This window comes from Bubalus bubalis, chromosome 11 (assembly GCF_019923935.1).
Source record: "Bubalus bubalis isolate 160015118507 breed Murrah chromosome 11, NDDB_SH_1, whole genome shotgun sequence".
NCBI classification, from domain to species: Eukaryota; Metazoa; Chordata; class Mammalia; order Artiodactyla; family Bovidae; genus Bubalus; species Bubalus bubalis.
In genome coordinates, this window is record NC_059167.1 from 20,065,576 (window position 1) to 20,090,040 (window position 24,465).

General features: G+C 42.7%; 1 protein-coding gene across 10 annotated transcripts in view; it reads right to left on the reverse strand.

Moving 5' to 3' along the window:
• Positions 1 to 24,465, reverse strand: part of SIPA1L1 (signal induced proliferation associated 1 like 1) — a 510,536-nt gene that overhangs the window by 38,413 nt on the left and 447,658 nt on the right. For 8 of the 10 annotated variants that reach the window (XM_044924786.2, XM_044924785.2, XM_044924790.2 and 5 more), the window contains 5 exons: positions 24,098 to 24,367; positions 10,540 to 10,689; positions 6,091 to 6,215; positions 3,713 to 3,775; positions 3,152 to 3,270 (listed from right to left, as the gene is read on the reverse strand). In XM_044924786.2, the coding sequence (XP_044780721.2) occupies positions 3,152 to 3,270; positions 3,713 to 3,775; positions 6,091 to 6,215; positions 10,540 to 10,689; positions 24,098 to 24,367 (727 nt within the window). The remainder of the gene's footprint in view (positions 1 to 3,151; positions 3,271 to 3,712; positions 3,776 to 6,090; positions 6,216 to 10,539; positions 10,690 to 24,097; positions 24,368 to 24,465) is intronic. The other 2 variants (XM_044924792.2, XM_044924791.2) reach the window with 1 other exon arrangement.

Genomic DNA, 24,465 nt, shown 5'->3' on the forward strand with positions numbered 1-24,465 from the left:
ACCGGAGTGCGTTCCCACTTCTCCAGGGGATCCTCCCGACCCAGGGATGGAATCTGCAGGTGGAACTTTACCATCTGTGTCGCCAGCGAAGTCAAAACTGTCATTAGAGTCTTCTAATAGCTCAGTCTTAAAACAGAAAGCGATACTTCCAAGGGGCTTTTAACTAGAAAGACCGTACTGATCAGAGTAAACAGAAGGCAGAATATACGACTTTTTCTTAGAAAGAAAAGATATCTTTTCTTTCTTCATATAGCATCTATTTAGGAGACAGCTTTTCTAAGGAATGCTAAGAGGTAAAATTTATACAGATGTGTTGAGAAACTAGATATCTACATACAAGAAAGAATGAAGTTGGGTTTTTACCTCCTAGAAAAATAAACTCAAAAAGGTCAAAGACCTAAGTGTCAGGGCTAAAACTATAGAACTCTTAGAAGAAAATATAGGTATACATCTCGATAGATTATGTATACAAATTAGGTATACAAACGATTGGACTATGCAATGGTTTCTGAAATAGGACACCAAAAGTAAAAAAAAAAAAAAAAGAAGAGAAAATAGGTAAACTGGGCTTCATCAAAATTAAAAACTTCCGTGCTTCAAATAACCCAATAAAAAATGGGCAAGGGATTTGAATAGTCATTCATCCAAAGAAGATATACAAATGGTCAACAAGCATATGAAAAGATGCTCAGTATCATTAGTCATTACGGAAATGCAAATCAAAACCACAATGAAGTAACACTTCATACACACTAGAATAAAGGCAGACAATAAGGATGGTGGGCATTGTTGGTAGGATGTAAAACAGGGCAGCGGCTGTGGGAAAACGGCTGCAATTATATACTCAAGGGAAATGAAAACCTATGTCAACAAGAAAAACTTCCACATGAATTTTAAAGCAGCATTATTCTTGACAGCCAAAAAAGTAGACATCGCTCACATGTCTATCAATGGATGAAAAAATGTTGTTATATCCATACAACGGCATATTATTCAGTCATAAAAAGATGCGAAGTACTAACACATGCTCCAACAGATGAACCTTGAAAACATGCTGAGTGAAAGAAGCCAGACACAGAAGGCCACACACTATATGATTCCATTCATATGAAATGTCAAAATGTGGACATTCTGTGGCACATCTGCAGGGACAGAAAGTAAGTTCGTGGTTGTCAATGGCTTGGAGGGGATGGAAGAGTTAGGTTTTCTTTTCAGGGTGATGAAAATGTTCTGGAGTTAAATCATGGTGCTGGTTGCACAACTGTGTGACTATACCAAACACCATGCAATAGTACACTTAAAATGTGCGAATGTTTCGATACGTGAATAATGTGAATCATATCTCAATTTTAAAAAATGTGGGCAGAATGCTTGTTGGATAGTGGCTTGGTTGCTCAGAAAGATTTTACAGTTTATCAAAGATATATGATCTCAAAGGATATCTGAGTAAAACAGTATTTAAATTAGAGGGCTGAAAGTTCAGATACTTGGTGGACATTTAGAGAAAAGAAGAGGAAAGACGTGTGTGTTTCTTTACTGGCTGCGGGAAGGGGGCTGGAGGAGGACAAACCTCAAAGTGAAAGATCTCCCCTTGCAAAAGGATTTCCCAGTTACTTCACTGGTGCTACTCTAGTTTCTCTCCATACCTACTTGCATGACAAGGCCATCATTTAATTTGCCCAGTTGCTACAGGGCAGAACCCCTGTAGCACCTGGACCTGGGCTATAGAATTTTGCTAACCCCAGGCCACGTATGGCGACTGGGCACTTAAAATGGGGCCAGTCCACATTCAGATGTGTTGAGAGTGTAGAGTATGTGACAGATTTATATGTAGACATAACTCAAACCACATTTGGAACTTTAAGTGCTCTAGCCAAATTTTAGAAAAAGAAACAGGAGAAATTAACTTTGAGAATATTTTTTATCTAACCAAATCTAGCCAAAATAGTATTTGACCATGTAATCAATATAAAAAGTGTTCATGAAGAAGGGGAAACTGACAGACGGACTAGGGTAATCTTGCATTTACAAATGGAACTGTGACAGCATCGCATTTCATCGGTAAATCTCTCTTCCGCAGCCCAGTGCAGGATGCTTGCTCATGAACCTGTGAGGTCTACACTTCAAAACTCATTTCAATTAAAAAAAAATTGAGCCCCCTCATTAAATCAGTGACTATTAAATTCAGTTATGCCCTCATTCTATACAATGACATAAATATAAACATACACATTCCAGTGAACAGACAGACCAAGGAAATCCACTGCATTTCAAGAGGGAGGAAATGAGTCTCTTATTCCCAATTCTACCTGCAAGTGATGGGGGACTGTGTATAATTATGGTAAAGAGACAACAATCAGTGCAGTCCTGGAAGGAAAGAGAAGCGGTAGGGCGAGTTGTCAGGACGCTGTCTGTCTCCTTGATTGATGTTCCAACCATTCATATCTCATGCTGGCAACTGTGTAAGCAAATAAAATCTTAATCAAGTACATTTCTATTCCAGACACTAGGATTGTCTGTGATTGTATCACATGGCCTTCCATCCAAATCCGTGGAGGTAGCAGGTGCATCCCGACGAGGAATTTCAATTTAATCTCAAAACAAGCTTAAGACCAGGCTTCCCAGGTGGCTAAGGAGTAAAGAATCCGCCTGCATTGCAAGAGACTCCGGTTCAATTCCTGGGTCAGGAAGATGCCCTGGAGATGGAAATGGCAACCCTCTCTAGTATTCTTGCCTGGGAAATCCCCTGGACAGAGGAGCTTGGCAGGCTACAGTCCATGGGGTCACGAAGAGTCATACACAACTTAGCAACTAAACAACAACAAAAAGCTTAAGGCCATTGCAGTAGAAATTTCAGGGCTATGGCAGCCAGTGCCCACTTTCTATTAGGATGAGTTCCCCTCTGACACTGTGGAAGAATAAGAGAGCAGACTGGTACCATTTTCACTTTGCAAGAAAGGCACAGGGCTGGGAATCTACCATTTTTATTTGTTGTTGTTGTTCAGTCTCTCAGTTGTGTCCAACTCTGTGACTCATGGACTGCAGCACACCAGGCCTCTCTGTCCCTCACCACCTCCCAAAGTCTCCCCAAGTTCCTGTCCATTGCAGCAGTTTTTATTGCACCATTTTTATTACTTTATAGTTAACTTACGTGCCCTTGTTTGTTTGGAGACAAATGGACCACCGGATCCTGACGCATTAATCTCCCACTGGGGCTCTCTCGGAAAGCTGGCAGTACCTTGGATACCGCTGGGAGGTGGCAGGTCGGCTCTGGAACACAGCACAGGACATCACGGTGCAGGCACTAAACAGACGCGGGCACAGGCTGACAAATGCGGACGGCTTGCCCCCGCACCTCTCAGTTCACTGGCCAGCAAACTCGGAATTTCAGCGGGAAGCTTGTCGAGAGTTTGCACGATAGACAGCATGTCAAGAGCTAAGTGGCTGATGGGTGAAGCTTGCAGCTGGTGACAGTGTGTGACACCATACACATGAGCAGAGCCAAGTGCCACCAAACCAGAGGCCATGAACAATGCGGCAAAGTCAGGAGTCAATTTTCGGCTTGGGGAGGCAGGGAAGTCTTGAATATATGGATCAAATTTACGAAATCCATTCATTGCAAAGTGTGGCTAACCTCCCTTGGTCTACATTACCTAGACAGGCATGGATGCAATCGCGTGTTACTTACCATGACACTTTGGACATATTTTACCTGTATATTCATGCTGCTCGAGGACAAAAGAATTGAATTCCTGAGGTCCTCTATAACTGTAAGCTAAGCACAACAGAAAAGACACACAGCGACTAGTTTACTTAAAACAATTGCTTCCTGTTGGATTCCGCTGGCGTTCAGGATGGGGCTGTTCCGAAAGTGAAAGGTAAGCGACTTCGCCTCTTTAACACACCCAAGAGCTGATGGCAACAATCGTGCAACGCCATTCCTAACGCGCACAGGACTGAGCAGTGTACTCTTTGACTCTCAACCGTGTCCAAAAGTGGAGAGGCAGGAAAAACAAACTGAGATGAGTGAGCCAATTCAACAAGCTAAGCTCTGGGTCTCCCCTGGGAATCAGCTTATCATCTGCTGATGGACAAAGACGGGGAGAGCCTGGCTAAAGAATCTGCTTGACATTTTCAACCAGTGACCTGAAGGTCGTTAGAGAATTGTGTTCTTACAAATTGAGTGCAGGAAGGTCAGTCCCTTGTCCACAAAATACAGTGCACTGAGGAATGAGAACATAACAATTATTTGTCTTGATTTCTCCCTAGCATGGTTTGTGTCAGCTAAGCCCCAGATTCCTTCTGAAGTGCCAGGCAGAAAGGGCTGGGTTATCCTTCTGGGATGATAGAATATCAAAAGTTATAAAAATTTATTTGAACATTTTCTTTGTAGCCTTAGATTTTGAATCGAGAAAGGTCTTGGTTTTAAAAAAAAAAACAAAAGGCTTCTCTGGCAGGCTCTAGGAGTATCTTCTTTTTTTAAAAGAAAAGATATAAGCTTACTAAAAGGATGAACCAATGTGTTAAAAAGATTCACCAGTATTCATTTCAGAACCTTATCTATGAAGTGTGAGATGCCACCAAACTAAAGTGGATACAAGGGGAAAAAAAAGACTAGAGGAAGGTTTATGCGAAAGAATGACTATGGGCCTAGGACGAACCTTGTAATTACCCTCTCCAGTCCCAAGATACTGTTTCGTTCCCTGTACGACTTCACATGAGTGGGAAGCGTGACCCTGAACAGTGCACAAAGGCCCGCTGGCAGCTTTGTTCAAAGCCTGCAACTAGGAGCCGAAAAAAGCTGCTAAAGTCATGCTGAAGGAGGGATCCTGTTCACATGTGTCGTTACCATCTCAACGGTATCAAAACATATGGGATTCGAAACGTTCTGTCAAGAGCGGAACAGTGGATCCGAATATGCTCAGGTTTTCGGTGGGGGGTGGGGAGTGGGACGAGAGTAGGGAATGACAGATGGCTTCAATAACAAGGCGCACGTCGCACTGAAGGGGTGGAACAAAGCCTATCTTCAGAACCTGAGGATTTTGCTTCTCTTCTTCAACTCCTGTCTTAATTGAATGCATCTCCACTCCCTTCCCTGTTCGTGGGTTTTTAGAGTCCCAGCATGGACCCTACCTCTGCACTGAGGATGCCCTTCCCCGCCAGGTATGGAAACGTGGGCACAGTCACTAAAACAGAACCAAAGGATGTGTTTGCAGAGAGGATAAAACGATGAGGTCTTTGCAGTGAACACTGATCTGTTTTCAGCCCTGAAATTTATTTTTTTATTCCACCTTGATAGGAAAGCTACTAGATAGAGGCAAAGGGGGAAAACCCTTTTTAACAGTCTGGATTCAAGTCCCTGATGTATCAACTGTGTTGATACTAAATCCCTGGCGCTACTGTGTTGAAACTCAATCCTGTTTCATGGCAAAATGTTATTGTATCAACTAGTATTTAGATGTCATCAGAGAACTGTGTAGAGAGACAGGGAGAGGGAAAGGGCCATGTGCCAAAAACCCAAAGGAAGGCTCACTCATGCAAATCTTTTTCCCTTCCAGCTGGTTTTATCCTAAGACGTTTCCTTAGCTGACAGCTTCATAGCAGAGTAGGGGGAATAAAAAGCCTATAAGGGAAGAAAGGCATCCTTAAGAGGTGACTAGAGAACAATTATATCTCTTACCCATTTTGTACACAGCTTTTAAATTTTTTAAAACTCAATATTAAGAATATCAACTAATCTCCCAGGGCCTTTATACTAGGCAAAAACAAAGAGATAAATAAACAAGGCGGGGGAGGGAGACAGCACATAAGTGTCTTAGTACTCTGGCATTTCAACCTTGGTGCTGAAAATAATTCCTATGTACTTTCTGTCTTCAAAGTCAGGGTCACTGATGAATAGAATTCCTTGACTTTTCTCTCAGGTCTTAATTGCTGCTTTGACTTATACACACATTAACAGACTTAATGATCACTCCTATTTATGACCCAGGGCTGTACTAGAGAAGAGAATGCACCGATGACATCAGCCAGGGTAGCCAAAGTCACGTGGGTATAAAAGCACCTTGCTTATTGTAGGAATTAGTTACTTACCCATCTGGTCAGCGATGCTGTCTTCACTTCTTTGCCAGCTGGGTGTGGATTTCCCGCTGCCACCAATGTCTGATTGGGTGTTCTGCCTGTCGATGGAGGCGGGGGATCTGCGGCTGATTCCAAACCTGGGGGGATTTCCCCAAAGGCAAAGACAACGTCAGGGACCTCGCCCATACAGGAAGGCAGTCCTGGGTGTAACGCACTGAGCTCTAATGATAGGGTCTACCAGCTTTGCTCACAGGTCTGGACTCAGTCTCGTGCATGCATACATGGATGCCAAACTGTGGATGTTGTGGTCGGGATACATCCCTCTGTTCAGCAGAGTATGTATCTAAGTATGTAAACTGTGAACAAGGGCAAGAGTCATTAGCACTGAGCCAACCTAAAATAGACACGGTAAAAAACCAAAGCCTTCTAGCCCTTGTGTAGTAAGCTCTGACGCTCGTTCACAGCCAGAAGAAAAACGTCACTGGCCTAGTGTTCCTTCTGTGTGTTGTCCAACTGGCACATTCCAGCGGTTTCTCCTAACTCAGTCATCTGCTACATCACTAAGGCACTCATTCTTGGAACAAGTATTTTCTGAAGCTCTTACTCTAAGGTCTGAAAGACAAAGATTGCTATCATTTACATTACATAGGGACCACTTTCCAGACGTATAAATTTCAAACTGCCTTTGGAAGAGCACTTTGGAAGTGGGTGAGCTGGCATATGTAAAGGCAAACGTCTATTTCTGGAAAGAACATTTATCTATTTAACGAGCCCATTTTACTAATAACTTTTCCTATGTAGAATAATAATATAATATATGCTTAATTAAAGTATATGCCTTGATTAGTTAATATCAGCAAAGTAAACGCCGACAGAGTCCAGGAAAAAGGGCCAGGGTATAATACTCAAAGATTCACATGGAAATTTACAAATCTGTCTGTGGGTACTAATGAATTTATAAGTAATCGATACAGTAAATCACAAAACAGGACCTGAATTAACTGATGTGTGTGACAGGTGTCTTTGTTACAAACTGATAAATGTGTGGGGAGAACCACCAATCGGGGTGTTGCAAAGAGAAGGAGATTAGGAGGAGGAAGATCAGCAGCTGAGTTCAGCTTCCCCACCCAGAGTCACTCAAGTTCTGTCTTTATTTATTTTTAAAATGGCAACTCTCATAAGGATCCAGGGAGAAAAACTTATATAAAAGCCTCTGCAATGTAGGGGAGGCTATGAAATATTTTAGTAAAACTCCTACTTTAATATCTCCCTTGTTACTTTTTGCACAAACGACAGTTATTTACAACCTTAACTCATAAGCATCACTGAACAGTTACCTCCATTATTAAAAACAAATGAAAAGTTGAATTGATGAAAATTTCAATGAAAGGGCTCATCAAAAAAAAAAAAAAAAAAAGAATTCACTAATTATGATCTCTGTCACTTCCTAAATCGGGTCCTTGTTTAAAAGAACCGTGAATATCCTCCAGTTGGCTCCAATGATCCAATTTTAAGTACACTAATTTTTTTTTTTCAAGAAGGCACAGAGATCAAAGAAAGAAGTGAATTGGAATCTTAGTTTTACTTTTTGGTAGCAGCAGAAACCCAAGACAACTTTTTAAACCTCTATAAACGGAAAGCCAAATGCTTTTCTGGCTGTCTGCTTTTAAAGAAATGATAAAGTAAGCCTGTCTGTCTTTCAACTCTGCCTTGAAAAAAGCTCCACCCAATGAACTTTTGGTCTTAGTTCTCACACACAAGCCTCTTTCACTCTGTGCCAGGCCATCAGGGCTGCGAAGGCCCCATCCTTGAGGAGCTCAGACAAAACCTGTTCTAACTTTACACTGTGCCTCTTTTTGAAGAACCTAATTGTCTCTTTGTTTGGAGGAGCACTTTATAATACTCTAGGAGTCACAGTTCCGATGTGAAGGAGTTTTTAAGTAATCATTCGGCTGATACACGAAATGCATTCAATGACCAAGAACCTTCTCCCTCGTGAGTCCGTCTACAGTTCCCCAGGGCAGGCTGACAGCTTTGGAATATCTTCCTTACAAGGGGCCAAACGTCTTCTCTATGATTTTTCACTTACTGATCTCAGTTACCCCTAGAGACAAGTTTAATCCCTTATTGAAGAGCGCTGGGAGAAAGCCATCGTGGCCTCCCTGACTCCCCGAGCCTGCCTGCAGGTTGCACAGCCTTGGTTACGTTTTTCACACCACGATCCTCCAGGTCCGTATCGGCCCAGTTCGCCTCTCTGCACATGCCGTTCTGCCCACATTCCTTAGGGCATGTGGCCCCAAAACACATCTCTAAGGGCGGCAGAACAGACCCTATCCTATGTCCATCTATCACTGTTGCCTTTAACTCTCTCTTATTCCCATAAGAGAAGTGCCCTTCTTCTTGTGTGCAAGAAGTGTGCAAGTGCCCTTTCCCCTTCACCCCAGGAAAGCAGTTTTATTAACTAGCCTGTGAAACTGCGCCTCTGCACTGATCTGGATGCTCTCCACATCCTTACTCCAGCAAGCGGGTGGCACACGCCACACACAAGCAGACACTGAGTCTGCTGAAGCACAGGGAGGGCGACAGAGGGGCGGATTACATTTACAGACAATCAGTGTATATGGACCTGCGGTTACTATCTCTCACCTTGGAGCTTGTCCAAGTTTAACGTTAGTGAGTTCACAGCAGACTCCATACACTCCTGCTTCACTGTCACCCTGGACCTATTTATTTTTACTGGGCTAAGTTGCAGAGTAGATCTAACAATTGTTCCCTTGGTAAGTGTGACTTCAGAATCAAACCTGGCTCGTGAGGAACACGTGTCAATCAGACTATGAATACTAAAGTCTCTTGCATCGCTGATACAGACAACAATTCACTTGGGATCTAAAGGAAAACACTGTACCAGCGTCTTCCTGTAAAGGTTCACTGCAGATAAAACTGATGTTACACAGAACAGTAAATAGTCACCAGTTAACCTTAAAAGTGATGGGGGAAACCCTCCGTACCAGCTATGGGACACTTGGTATCGAACATCAAGTCAAATAATCACCACCTTATTAAAAAAATGGGATAGCATGAACATTGGAGCCATGTTTCTACCATTAATAATCACCAAAAACTACTGTTTCAAATTACATTTTAGTATGCCTTGGGAGTACATATGAAATGTAGAGAAGAAGCAAACAGGATTTTGTTGTTGTTAGCTCATTCATATTTTATTACTGTATTAAATATACTGAAGTTGCAGTGAATTCTTACTTTTGAAGTCAAACAAGGCCATTTAAAATCTACTAATCAAAACAAAAAATAATCATTTGGGCTTGTGGTATGGGATACTACTACTACTTAACTCATAAAATCTTTTGCAGGGGCCTGCAATAAGAGCTATAATTTTTTACTAATTGTCATTGAAGTAATTAACGTAAGAAATGTACATTTTAGACACACTACCAACGGACTCCTCGGGGAGAGAGTTGGGGAGGGAAGTATGTTTTGCTGTAGTTTTTTTATTACTTACTTTCTGCTAACATAAACATTTAGCAAAAACATCAACAAAATTATGCTTAACAGCTGTAAAAACCAACAAAAGACCATAGGATAAAAAAATATCCATTATGAAACTATTCTCATAAGCAGAATTGTTTTATAACATGGTAAGATCTCAAGAAAGTAAACAAATCATATGTGCATCTGTTAAAAATAATTTGGAGAAAGCTTGGAACAGAAACATCCTTTTTTTCCCCAACATGCCATTTTTGAATTTTGAGTGGTTTCAAGGTCTTCAGAGGTGTCTGGCAGGAGGCCTGTGATGGTTCTTTAACTCTCCCTCTCAGTAAAGTCGGTTTCCACGTGTCACGCGATGTTTTCTGCCAATTCCTTTCCAGCTTCAGACAAGCCAATTTTTTTCCCCTTTTTAGTAGCCTTTACAACCACATACACTTAGCTTTTTCCTTTGTAAGTCTTGTCAAAAGCAGACAGTTACTTTTGGGTGTTTATAGTGTTTTCAAATAAGATGGAGAGAAAAGCTCCCAAACAACCCACAGGCTGAAATCACAGATTTCTAGAGTGTGAGAAAAATCCTTTTAAGCTTTGGACAGAATGAACATTTTCCCTACTTCAACATCAATACAAACCCTACCCAGCACAAGCAGTATACTCCTAAGTTCACTTTGGAGGAAATTTTAAGAAGTGGCAAAATCCATACGATGAAACAAGATCAACACACACAATGGAGGAATCGATGTAATTTGATTTCTTTGCCATTGAGTCCTTAGAGACTACAAAATGATAAACTTTCTAAGAGGAGGTTGGAACTAGCCATGAAAACATTTTTTAATGCAGAGTACTAACTGTATTTCCCCTTTCGCTCTTTTGTGAACTGGGTCTGGCTGAATGGAAACTGTTTTGCACATCTGAGTTACACATGGGAGCAGAGACAGTGATGCCAACTTTACCTACCCTTCGGGCATGGACTTCTGCCTGTAGGTGCCCCCTCCAGAGCCAGTCTCGCTGGATGAAGACAGACTGCTAGGGGAGTTGCGACATGGCTGGGATCTTGCTAAAGCCATGGATGAGACCGTCACGTAGATGTCCGAACCAGGAGACAGCCTGTGTGTGCAAACAGAAAACGTAAAGTCAGCAACTCAAAGGGAAAATCCCAAGGCAATGTGATGGGTACTATCACATGAATGCGACAAATGCAGCCACTTTGTGGAGAGAGTGAAAATAAAGCCAGCTGGAAGCCCACAAAAGAAACCTCCCCATAAAACTACTCCCTTAAGGGGACAGCTGGAAAAAGGCCTTGAAGCAGGCGGGGGCGTCAAAAAATAACAGGGGGAAAAAGAGAAAACATGTATGTTTCCAAAAGCTGCCAGAATTCAAGAGCTGAAATGCTTATGCAATTTTGCAGTATGGCAGCCCAGAGAATATAAGGAGTCCCAGTGACATTAACATGGCAATTAATTCAATTTCCCCACTGGCTCTCCCAGAGTATGTAACCACAGTGAGACCGGTACATTCTTCGTATGCTTCTTTGTTTTCCAATTTTATTACTAAAGGTCTGGAATGAATATCCAGATATTGCTATTTAGTATGTATAAATTTGGTTGATAGTAGCATCACCATACAAAAACCTCCACGGAAACGTGCCTAGAACTGCAATTTGCTGAATTTCATTGGGATGACTGAGTTGATAACACAGCAGAGGTGTGCTCTGCCTAGCCCCCAATACATCTCTTTCTAAAAGTATGGGTCCCTCACCCCGCAGACTGGCTTGACGCAAAAAACAGAGCTTTGTGGTCAGGAGAGACATGATTTTTGCCCTCTACTTGCTCTATTCAAGTAGGCACTGGGGCAACTGCAGGATATTAATAAGTGAGGCTGAAGCCTGTGACAATCTGTCAGCTAAATCTTAACATCAGCTAAAACAATGATATTTTATTTCAGAAGCAAATGCTGGTCCAGATCACTGGCTCTTGTAAAGGGGCAGCAGGGCAGGTCATTTCCATTTTATAGTTGAGGGAGGGGAATCAAAGTCATTTTTTCACTAAGCCAGGCCTCTTGAATTTCTGAGTCCACTGCACTTTGCGTCAGGCTATTGCTATTCTCTAGAGAAAGATGGGTTTTCTGTGCTTAATAAGACAGCTTGCAAGGGGTCTGCAGGGTCAGATGATTTTGCACATAAAGGGGTCTTAAAGCTGAAGACAAAAGTTTTGAAGCCCTGGGACCTTCTTCACTGAAACACGGCAGTTTCCTACAGAGAACATACCTACCTTGTGAAATAGAGCAGAGGGCTCCAGGTACAGGAAACTGACAGAAGGGATAACAGAATCACACTCAGAAGCTTTTCTAGCAGAAAAAGAATAAGGACAGATACCCCACAATATGACCCCCAAAATTGGTCTATGTCCAAGAGGCAGATCTCTCTTGGGGAGCCCCAACTCTCTCCTCAGTGACAAACTTGTTATCAGGTGTGATTCTGTTATCCCTTCTTTTCCATTAAAACATCTCCCAAATTTCTCACTGTTTATCCTGAAGTAACTGGAAAGGGACTGGAGTGGGGGGAAGAAGGGAAGGAGGAGGTTACAAAGAAGAAAACTAGAACAGCATGAACCACTTCTGCCTGAAGAGTTTGGTTTTTGGATGCACCTAATTCAGAGAAGGGCTTCCCAGGTAGCGCTAGTGGTAAAGAATCCACCTGCCAATGCAGGAGACCTAAGAGACAGGAGTTCCATCCTTGGGTTGGGAAGATCCCCTGGAGGAGGGCATGGCAACCCACTCCAGTATTCTTGTCTGGAGAATCCCATGGACAGAGGAGCCTGGTGACTACAGTCCACGGGGTCACAAAGAGTTGGACACGACTGAAGCAACTTAGCACAATACAGAGAAACTTCAAATACAGTTTCATTTTGCTGCTGCTTTGCCTTTCTTAATGCAAAGAGGAGGTGTTACCTAAAGATGAAAAGAAGGGAGATGACAGCAGAAATGTGAACACCGTTGGGGCCAATGCAATGTCTGGGGGCCTGAAGATTTTTTAACTTTTTGGGATAAACAAGTAACACCACTGAATTATATTCATGGTAAGTGTTTTTGCTTCTATGAGGAAGTCACAACAAGATTCCACAGCCAAAGTCAAGATGTAACTTTCGTATTTATATTTAGAGCTTGCTTTTCTTACCCTGCTCTCCAAAACGTACATTAAAATATCTTATGCTACTTCTCAACCTCAGCTCTTTTATTTGGCAGATGTATCAGAAAATTCTACTTGGTTACTGGAGTTATCCCAAAGTGAAAAAATAGCATTTCCAGAAGGCCAGCATTCATTCCCAGGCCTTTTCTGCACTTATATAACTCAATAGTGGCATTGTTTTGGACTGTCCACACACACAGAACACACACACAGTAACTGATGGAATGCCACCCAAATGTTTTTATGACTCTAGATGTATGTAGGGCAGGCAAAAAAAAAAAAAAAAAAAAAAAAATCAGAATTAGCCCTTATTCTGATGACTTAGTATTCTTTCCAAATACTGTGAATTTGATACCAGCTCACAAATATTACTGGAAAACAGATCTCGTTCAGGGAGTGGGAGGTTCCTGCCTGGCTGGCACTGGCAGTCTACTGCAAGAGACCACGGCTGATCATTACTGGAATTTTGGCTGGTTGCTGTCTTGATACTTTGAAAAAGAGTAACCCCCAAATTGGCTCACAGAGGAAGTCAGCATGCTGGCCTCTTGAACGTCCAAGCCCCTGCCCCCAACTCTACCTGAGGGGATCACAAGTCTTTTCTTTTGAGATAAACACAGATCTTTCTACTTTCTCTCAGTCTTAACGAGCCCCTATTAATGTCTGAATAGGTTTACAGGACTAAGATGAATATATCTGTCACTTGCTGTGACATCTTTTCGAATCAAGAAATAATCTTCTTTGAGAATGCTATGTTCACGGTTAGAAAAGAAATATCTAAAAACCTTTTTAGCATTTATTTCAGTAGATTCTCTTCCCTACATTTTTATCAATTTAGCTGAGAAATAACTAAATGTTTTTAAAGTAACCAATCTTAAATTTTCTCTATGGCTATGACTTCCCTCTGCAGAAATAAAACACTGGAGGCTTTTGGACTGTTCAAAGAATGCAGCAATTGAAAAAGTCATGATCATCAGACAGACAGACAACACTCCCATAGTCTGCAGGACTACACTCAACGCCAGCTTCCATTTACATGCAGTACATTTCACTGCAATGAAAACAGACAGTTGACTGGAATGGACATTTAGGAAGAAACGGTCCAAGATCAATATCAGTTCTTCATTTTTCCAGAAGCCTTCTCACGTCAAGATAAAAGGAAGATAAAAGGGAGAAGAGAAGCGCCAAAAAAAAAAATTCCAGCTATCTAATGAAATAACCCACATCCCACCACACCCTCCCCATGAATCAACTCACAGGACTACACATATGATGTTAATATCGATAGGCTCTTATTAAATTGATCTCTTGAGACTGTGATTTACCAATTTATGGATAAGGAACTCTCAGTATCTGCGTAATTGATGCTAAATTTTTTTCCTTGCATAGTTATGTATGAGTTCAATTATGCCCCTGTTTCCTGCCTTTTACTCCAAAGGGATAGCAGTGCTTGGATGTGTCCAAGGAGATAAGGTCCTCTGTATCTCAAGTGCAAACAGCGGAATGATGGCAAGAACAACCAAGAGAGTTTCAAATAGCAGCGATGACTGACAAATTAGATATCCGAGTCCATAATTAAGCACAGCATTTTACCATAACTTAGCAATTAAAACGCTATTCACCCAGAGAACAGGATTCAGTTCAAGTCTGTCTTTAGCAATGCATATCAACCGGGATTCTTCCCAGAATTCTGTTAAAAAAAATTCTCTAAAATGATTCAACATAACATCACTTGGCTGCTGTATTCAGACTAGAGTTTGAACAAGTTGTGTTCGAATCCGAGCAACTCACCCCTCTGTCTTTTCGTCTCTTCCTAACTTTGTGAACCAGAGCTATCCCTGGCTTTCTAACCATACAATTCCTACCAGCTATTCAGACTGGACCACTGAAATCCTGTTCTGATGAGCCTCCTGGGACAAGATCAGTTTACAACCATGAGTAACTCTCGTACAGTTAGGAAAGTACCGCGGTTCATCACACTGAGATAAATGGATCATCACTTCCCAGTTGCTGGCAAGCCTTCAGAGGTTCACAGACCAGCACATATCGTGGGTGCCTCCTGAGATGAGTCAATTTTATATCTAAGGGTGATTCTACAGAACAGAAGATAAAAACGGACTGCAGACAGCACCAGCTACGTCATTTGTGGGGCCCAGTGCAAATGAAATTCAGGTCTCCTTGTTCAAACATACTAAAACTTTCAAGACAGCAACAGCAGAGCATTAAACCCAGCATGGACCCTTCTAAGTGTGGGGCCCTGTGCACATACGTGAAGCTGCCCCTGATTGCATGTGGCTGGGCCCCCTTAGCGTGTAAACATGAATGCATTTATCTAGCAAGTATTTCTTTTTTTTTTTTTAAGACTTAGTTTTTTTTTTAATGATATATTTTTAGTAGTGAAAGTCACTTAGTTGTGTCTGACTCTTTGCAACCCCATGGACTATATATATAGTCCACAGAATTCTCCAGACCAGAATACCGGAGTGGGTAGCCTTTCCCTTGTCCAGGGGATCTTCCCAACCCAGAAGTTGAACCCAGGTCTCCTGCATTGCAGTCAGATTCTTTACCAGCTGAGCCACAAGGGAAACCCAAGAATACTGGAGTGGGTAGTCTATCCCTTCTCCAGGGGATCTTCCCAACCCAGGGGTTGAACCCAGGTCTCCTGCACTGCAGCCAGATTCTTTACCAGCTGAGCCACAAGGGAAACCCAAGAATACTGGAGTGGGTAGTCTATCCCTTCTCCAGGGGATCTTCCCAACCCAGGAATCAAACCAGGGTCTCCTGCACTACAAGGTGGATTCTTTACCAACTGAGCTATGAATGCTTTACATGAAATGCATGTTAATAATCTACAACAAAATTAACTTCTATTAGTTTACAAATACTGGTGATTACTCATTTCACTCATTCTCTTTGTCACTTTTTACTAATTCTCACTTTCAAACTTGCCAAGTATTTCTTCAGCACCACCTATATACGGTGGTAGATTTCATTCTTGGGACATGGTGGCTAAGACAGGGGCTCTGATGGTGCTAACATCAGCTTCACCACAAACCAGCCAGGACCCTGCACAAATGATTTCATCTCTCAATCCCCGGGCATTCTTATCTGTAAAAGGAGTAAACAGCAACCAACTTACTGGGTGGCTGGGCGGATCAACTGAGAAAACTCAACATGAGGGACTTGGATCAGAGCGTGGCACAGAATGTAAGCTCAGTAAAAAAACAGCTGCCTATAGCTCTTAAGCAAAATGCAAGTAGAATGTTATTGTCACGAGGGCAGTTCAAACTGAATGCAGAGGCAGCTCAGGCAGGTTAGAGGTCAGATCCTATGGGAAAAGCAAGCTTTGTGAGGAAATGCACTTGAGATTCATTTTGTAGGAAACAAAGGATTTCTACAGAAGTCAAGAGTTAGGACACAGAACAGGAGGGCGTATGTGGCCGCCACAGCAGTATCTTTGGCTGGAACACTTGACCCGGGTAGGATATTGGTGCAGGCTGTGACCAGGAGGACAAATGTGTCCGGTAGGGTGGGCCCACGTTTGGTAAACTGAGGGAGCACAAACTTCATCTATTAGACAACAGGGCAGCCTAGAAGGTTCTGCAGCAAAGCAGTAGTATGGTCAGAGCTGGCCCTGTAGCCCCTGAGATGGCGGGCAATGATCAAATACTGTCCTTTATTTTTTGCCAAGGCCCAGGAGAACTGATGAAATGGGCCTAAAATTAATGAGATTTCCATATAGAAAGAATCAACAGATTCTTTCTGATTCACCACAATTCACCACACAGATTCACCACAAATACTAGCCTCTTTAATTTTAATTGGTTCTTCCCTTCACCGATGTTCAAATACTTCATGAAGAGAGTCACAACCAAATCCTTTGGTGAGAAGAAGTTAAGTGGTCTCCTGGAGCATGCTAGGCTTTTAAAAACTGGAAGAAACTAAAAATAAACTCAATCCCATTGCATTACACAAAAAAAGCGATGCAGAAGCCAAAATACAGCATGTGGTGATGGCCTCTGTGCTGGTGGTTGCTGGTGTGCACCTTCCTCAAGGGGTCTCCAAGACCCCCACCCGGTCTGTACAACTGCCCTAAGCTTCTCTGTTCACGCTCACTCAGTCATGTCTGACTCTCTGCGACCCCACTGGCTGTGGTCCACCAGGCTCCTTTGTCCATGGAATTTTCCATGTAAGAATACTGGAATGGCCAATATTTTAACACCAGGTGGATGGCAGACTGCCACTTTCTCACCACACTGAGGGATCTCCATGAGTGGAGGCAGACCTTGGCCAGACTGGCCATTATCCCAGGTTCCCAACAAGATGCTTATGGGAAAATGTCACACTGATGACCGTGGGGGTGCGTCTAGGCAGCTCACCTGTATTCAGTATCACTAATTTCCAAATTTTTTACATGTGAGGTGCAACTGACAAATTTTAAAGAAAAATGTCAGTGGTTTCAGATATAAGGGAGCAGGATACACTTTTTTCACCCCTGAGAGTTATTTAATTCCTGATGGTAAATCTGTCTGTATGGGTTATGTGCCCTCATTGGACAAAGGGCCTAGGACTCCTGCTGCCTTCTCACAAGGCAGGACACAGGTCACATCTGGCTTCTGGGAAGGCCTGCCCCTTGTCAGGTGTGGGGGGTGGACAAGGGGTGCTTCTGGAGGAAGCCTCGGGGCCACGATGGGCCCTTCAGATCCTTCCCATAAGGTGTGAGCAGGCCAGGCCTCCCTGGGTGGCTCCTAAGGCAGAACTCCCTTAAAAGAGATAAGAGGGCAAGATCCCACCTCCGGACACATTCAGAAGAACAACTCTCTGACACAGAACAATACGCCCACGGCTCACCTCACTGCTCTTCCCAGAGAACACCACTTTTTTCAAGCTCATCTCTCAGGCTATTCCAACTCACCAGATGGTTTTTGCAGCATTTCCTTCCACAACTGCACAGTTCGCCACGGTTGTTCCCAGCACAGCAGGCCTCCTGAACTCATCCTCTGTCTCACCGAGGTTAACTGGTGCTGAAGACGGCACAACCCACTCCTTGGAAACACATTGACTCACCACATGCACCGCCTGGACGCAGGCCAATCTGCAGACTGACTCAGGAGCCCGGTGTGGCCAGCTCTACCCTCACCCCTAAGTCCCCAACTGGAGCTAGAGCCCCCTTTCAACCCCAGGCAGCTGTGTTTAGAAGAGCACCCACAAAACGACACCAAGGAAGACAGCAACTACCACTTTCTAAGACTCACTATGTGCCGGGCCCGTCCGACAAGCTCAGATTGAACAGAGTAACTATAGTACCTCAGCTTTATAGTACCCTGGGTTTGTTCCCTGGGTCACTCTACGGTTTGTAAAAGAAAGGGAGCCGGGAGGGGTGCCAGGCTCAGGCCACTGCGTCCCTTTCCTGAATGCTTGAATAGAAAACACCTTCATACTCTAATCTCAAAGTGCATGAGTGTGTGCTAAGTTGCTTCAGTCGTGTCTGGCTCTTTGGGACTCCATGCGCTATAGACCGCCAGGCTCCTCTGTTGATGGGATTCTCCAGGCAAGAATACTGGAGTGGGTTGCCATGCCCTCCTCCAAGGGATCTTTCTGACCCAGAAATCGAATCTGCATCTCTCGGGTCTCCAGCATTGGCAGATGGGTTCTTTACCACGCGCGCCACCCGGAAAGCCCTTTCTAAAAGTGTGAACTTGCAAATCATCTAAAGTGTCGCCAGTGTGGATGCCAGAGTGCACTCACTCCTTTGAAGAGCTGGGGCAAAGGAGGGTTAAGAGCCTGGTGAGTTTAGGTTGAGTACAGCTAGTTCTCTGCTTTCTACCTTATCTTGGCTGACAAATAAAATGGCCGTAATTCAGCTCCAACCTAATTGAAACCAATGATAGGAAATTCCATCAAGAACAACTCACATTTTACTTTGAGTCAACAGTAGACAGCTTTACTCACAATATAACTTTTATACCAGTATTCTAAACTTAGTCAATAAAAAGCAAAAATTCTACTTAAATCTAAGCTTCAGTTCTCTGGCTTTATCAGATTGTAGTGTTTCACTTTTACCTGCTTTTTAACTTTATAAAAATAAACTGATTCACCCAAGTGTGCATTAGTGGATGAATGGATAAACAATGTGGTACACACAATGGAATATTACTCCGTCTTGAAAAGGGGAAAGGTTATGGACTTAACGTGCCCCTCCCCCCACCCGCATGCACGTGTGCTCAGTCGTGTCTGACTCTTTGCCCACCAGGCTCCTCAGTCCATGGGATTCTCCAGGCAAGAACACTGGAGTGGGTTGCCATGCCCTCCTCCAGGGAATCTTCTTGACCCAGGAATCAAACCTCTGTCTCCTGCAGCTTCTGCACTGGCAGGTGGATTCCTTACCACTGTGCTACCCGGGGATCCTCCCACCCTCACTCCTCATCGAATTCATGTGTTGAGATCCTAACCCCAGTGTAGTGACATTAGGAGGTGGGGCCTTTGGGAGGTAATTAGGTTAAGATGAGGTCATAAGGGTGGAGCCCCCATGATGCAATTAGTGCCCTTATAAGAGGAGCAAGAAACCAGAGCTTCCTCTCTCTGTCATGTGAGGACACAGCAAGAAGGTGCTTTTTACAAGCCAAGAAGAGGGCCCTCACCAATAACCACACCTTTTGGAACCTTGATTTTGGAATTTCCAGACTCCACAAGTAAATGTCTGTTGTATAAGCCACAGAATCTATGGTATTTTGTTACAGTAGCCTGAGTTAATAAGCAAGAAGGAAAACTCAACATATGCTACAACATGAATGAAGCCTGAATACATTATGCTAAAGTGAAATAAACCAATCCCAAAAGGACAAACAGTGGATGATTCCACTAACGTAAATCTTCTATTTATGTGAGGTACCAAGATAGTCAAATTCACAGAAAGTAGAATGGTAAGGGCCTAGGGGTGGGGGAAGGGGAGTTTTTGTTTAATGGATACTGAAACAGAAATAGAAGAACTATTTGCGTTTGTTTCAACAATATTCTCTAGGCATGATCTTCAAGCCCTGCATGGTGCAGACATCTGCAGAGGAGGGTATTAGGGAGGCTGCAAGCATAGCCAGCTGTAACTCTGTTTACAAAGCAACACTCTATCCAGCTGCTGAAAGCTAAATGCAGTGGAAAAACAGGGAGACGATGGCATCCAGGTAAAATGCAAAAGGAGCATTGGTTCAGTATGATCTGACATTAAATATTTATAGAAAGCTTGGCAATACTTCATCTACAAAAAGGAGAAAGGAGAATTATTTTATATGCCAACATGCCTGTTGTTTATGCAAAGCCCCTGAAATACTTAAGCTTTTCTGAGCACATTAACACAGATCAGGGTTTTATTACTAATCCCATATTATGTTTAAACACAGTGATGTGTTAAGTTCAGTGTGCCACAGCCAGCTAACTTAATTTCAGCATTATCCTTACACTCAAGATGAATTTGAGGCCAAAACAGAGATGGCACCATATCACCTGTTTTTGTTAAATATTAATTTTGTCAATTCTTGATGCTTTTGAATTGTGGTGCTGGAGAAGACTCTTGACAGTCCCTTGGACAGCAAGGAAATCAAAACAGCCAATTCTAAAGGAGATCAACCATGAATATTCATTGGAAGGACTGATGCTGAGGCTCCAATACTTTGGCCACCTGATGCAAGGAGCCAACTCAGTGGAAAAGACCCTGATGCTGGCAAAGATTGAGGGCAGGAGAAGGGGCAGCAGAGGAGGAGATAGTTGGATGTCATCATCAACTCAATGGACATAAGTCTGAGCAAACTCGGAGTTGGTGATGGACGCTGAAGCCTGGCATGCTACATACAGTCCATGGGGTCAAAAAGAATCAGACACAATTTAGCTACTGAACAAAAATAAGAATTCTGTCAATAAGAACTTCTCCCACAAATACCATAAAATTCTATACTTGAAAGGCCACCTAGATAGCATAAAGCTCTTGTATTTAAACCAAATCTAATCAGACTTTATTCTACTTAGATGGCAAATGGGTCATCTACTCCTATTGTATCAGTTTCTCTAATCAATGTATAGAGAGCAAAATTCAGTTAAATAATTCTTGTTACAAACTCCAAATACCAACACCTTTGAGTCTGTCATAAAAATTGTAAAAAAGGATAATCTGTTCCACAAGTATTTTTTTTTTAATTGTTTCTAATGACCTTTAAGTCTGGGAACTTACATACAATTCAAGAAAACTATGCTTCTACAAGCAGTAAATTAAGTTTCTACAAGCAGTATATTCAGTTTTCATTTAAAATGAATTGTGCTGTGTCCAGTCATGGTGAACGAAGTAGGCAGATTTGTTTAGCATGTGCAGAGTAGGCTTGAGGTGGCTGTACACTTCATCCTAAATAAGCTGGTTCTCTACAGTTTAATACAACTTGCCTGACCTGGGGGAGAAAAAAAAAAATGAAACCAACCAACCATGTAAAGGCAATACAGCTGACCCTTGAACAATATGGGTTTGAACTGCATAGGTTCACTTTTACAGGAAATTTTTTTCAATACATATACTACTATGTTCATGACCTGCGGACCTGCCGAGGATGTGAGGGCTAATTACAGGACTTGAATAGCTGCAGGTTTTGGTATCCAGGGAGGTTCTGGAACCAATCCTATACTGATACCAAGGAACCATCCTTTAGTCTCAGTATCAGGCTTATGCCACTATTGGTAAGGTAAGATTCAAGGAATGGCAGACTGTGGCATCAGTTTTGACCACTTGTGACTCATCCGAAAGGTCCGTGTCACTCTACAGGTGGGCCAGGTACAAAGGCAGATGGTACCCAGGGGCAGGGCTGGGATGAAGGGGGAGAGTCAGATGGGGAGGTATGGCTAGCCAGGAGCATCACGTCCATGTTGCAGTAAGGTAATTTGTTCTCAGTAGAACTAGGAAGGGAATGCTTACATTTTTTAGTTTTATTTTACTATGTTTCATGGAGGAAATGATATTCTCAGGTCTATTTTATGACTCTAGGTCTTAATGGAGGACTTGGGAAGTATTCCCGGTGAACATCAGGAGTCTACTGAATACTCATTCGGCAAACAGTAGCAATATAAAGTTTCTCAAATAATACCTTCTATGTATGCCTCAAAGTTAAAACTTAAATAAGAAATACTGCTTTACTCAAAGTTAGGAATGATGGGATAGGACATCAAACTCTTACATTTTTACAAGAGAAGAACAGCCATCTAATTCCACACCCTTTAAAATGAAGAGGAGACAAATAATCTGAAAACTTAGAGCTCAGCGTTTGCAAACCCTCCATCGTTAGATCTGAAACCTGACACTAAGAGGACTTGGCAAAGGTTAAATTTTCCAAAAACCACTGGTAGCCTCACTTCTGCCACTTTCTTCTTACGCCCTGGAGAGCCACAGGGCGATTATTGCAGTCTTACAGGGACAGCATGAGAATTCCCTATCCTTTGGGTAGAGTTATGGGAAAGGTGCACACAAACACCCACAGAAAGAACATCTATAAATGGAGTGATGCATTCTATAGCACTTGCCTGCATCCTAAGAAGATAATAAGCTACAAAAAATATTTTCACTTTCAGAGGTCAGAACATTCAGCCATAAGCTTTAGTTTCTGTTGCAGAAATTAAATTCAACATGGCATCAAAATACATTCTGCTATTTTATTATATGGAATATCATAGAAAGTAACGTGAAACTGATTTCACTCATAAAACCCTGATGATTGTCTTGGAAAGAAAGAAAATAGCATTGAGGGGAACAAAAGGTCCTTCTCTAAACAACGGTTTCCTAGGTTCATCTTTCAAAATGTGGGCCAAATCATGAGTTCCAGCTAACACACACCTCAGAGGGAGCCAAGTTTGGAATGTGCAGAACAAAGAATTCATTCAGCGATCGCTTGGATGCTTTTCCTTCCCGAAAATAATGAAAGCAAGAGGAGTCCAGATGGGAATGTAGCCACTCTGGGAGAGGAATCTTTTATTGAGATAAATAGCAAGGCTCTGTAAATAAATCCCCAGGATTACATGAGGAATTTTAGAAAGACAACTATGGTTTTTTTGGTTGTCTGTTTTGATCAGATTATTTCTACATGGTATTCTAGTATTTCTGAAATAGTTAAGTGACAATGTTTTATGTCTTTTAAGATAAAAGACATCACAGTGTGGTTTTGAAAATCTCCAACTTTCTGCTCTCAGTCTGAACCAATGACTTCTGAAGCATCGCTGGGATGTTTTCCTTGGCGCCCTGTTCTGGCTGGAGTCAGGCTCACATTTTGGCTCCATAGGGACCTTTCTTCTTCCCACAGCAGCTTCTGGAACAGAGACTTCTCCCTGCCAGCTCTGAGGGTTCCTGATCCCCTCTGTAGTGTGGGGACCACAAAAACATGCAGAGATGTGATCCAGTCAAGCACAATCATGGGGAAACGGCAGTGCATGCACAGACAGAAGCCAGCTTCTTCTAGCAGAGGACTAGCAGGTCACCAAGCTAAACTGCAGTTGAGGCGATCTGGAGTATCTGAATTTATAGTACAATGACTTAAAATTATACAGTCCATGTGTATTCACATTTTAAGAGTACCTATTCTATTTTAATGTTTGCCCTAGGTTCTTATTTCACGGTGCTGCATTTTATAGTGAATTGGAGACAAAAATGCTAGGGCGTCTTGGTTAAGAAAGAATTAACCAGTTATGATTTGTGAGGGAATCTGCTGTGACTTTCCATTTAACAAGCAACCTTGGTCTGTTCCTTTCTAGGATCCCTCAATCCCCAGCTCCTGTTAATTACTTTACTCAGGGCTGAGTGTTCTAACATCCACTATTTTCTTCTGCATTCAGAGCAGTGGAAAGTATGTTTGTACTATACTAGCAGCTTGCCCTTCTCACAATTCTTTATAACAAAGTAACACAAACACAGACACTCAACCAAAAACCTTCACTGTTGCTACAATCATATCACTAATCCCCTACAAGTCAAAGACTGTCAAAGATGATGATATGGTCAATGTCACCTCAAAGAGACTGCCAAGTTCTAGTTCATAAGTGTGCAATGATGATTTCCGTTGGTATCACAGCAAAATGAAAGAGCACAGCCTAGATGCCATTACACAGGGCCGAATGCTTTGCTGGAACACATCTTCATTTATCCTGTTGGCTTCGGAACGCTACCATGCTTTGAAGACCACTAGTGCATGCATCTCAGTTTTAATTTTTGATTTCTAGTAAAATACGGGTAGCTCAAAATCACTGGTACTCTGGGCCTGGAGATATTTAAATCTGGGGCAGAGATTCAGGGCACACCTAGGAAGACACACTCACCGCCTCTCCAGCGGGCGCCCATCGCTAGAGATGCTGCGGGGGATGTTGGCGGCTCTTTCCGGAGGAGGCATCTTCCCGTCCGCCTTCCCGGCGTTCAGCCTCGAGGTCATGGGACTTTGCACCTGGGACGGGACTTGAGGTGAATGAGGCCCCTTGTTGGCATTCCTCTGCCACTTGTTGTTATTTCGAAAGGGAAACTTGAATTCGTAGGAAACCCCTTCGTTCATTTTGTACTCCATCACTGGCATGCGGTAGGTCTCAGAGCAACTCCTAGGGCGAGGGCACAGAGAGAAGAAACGTCAACATCGCTTCTGCTTGTTGGCAGAACCACACGGATTCTCACCAACAGTTAAAACGTGGCAAACGCC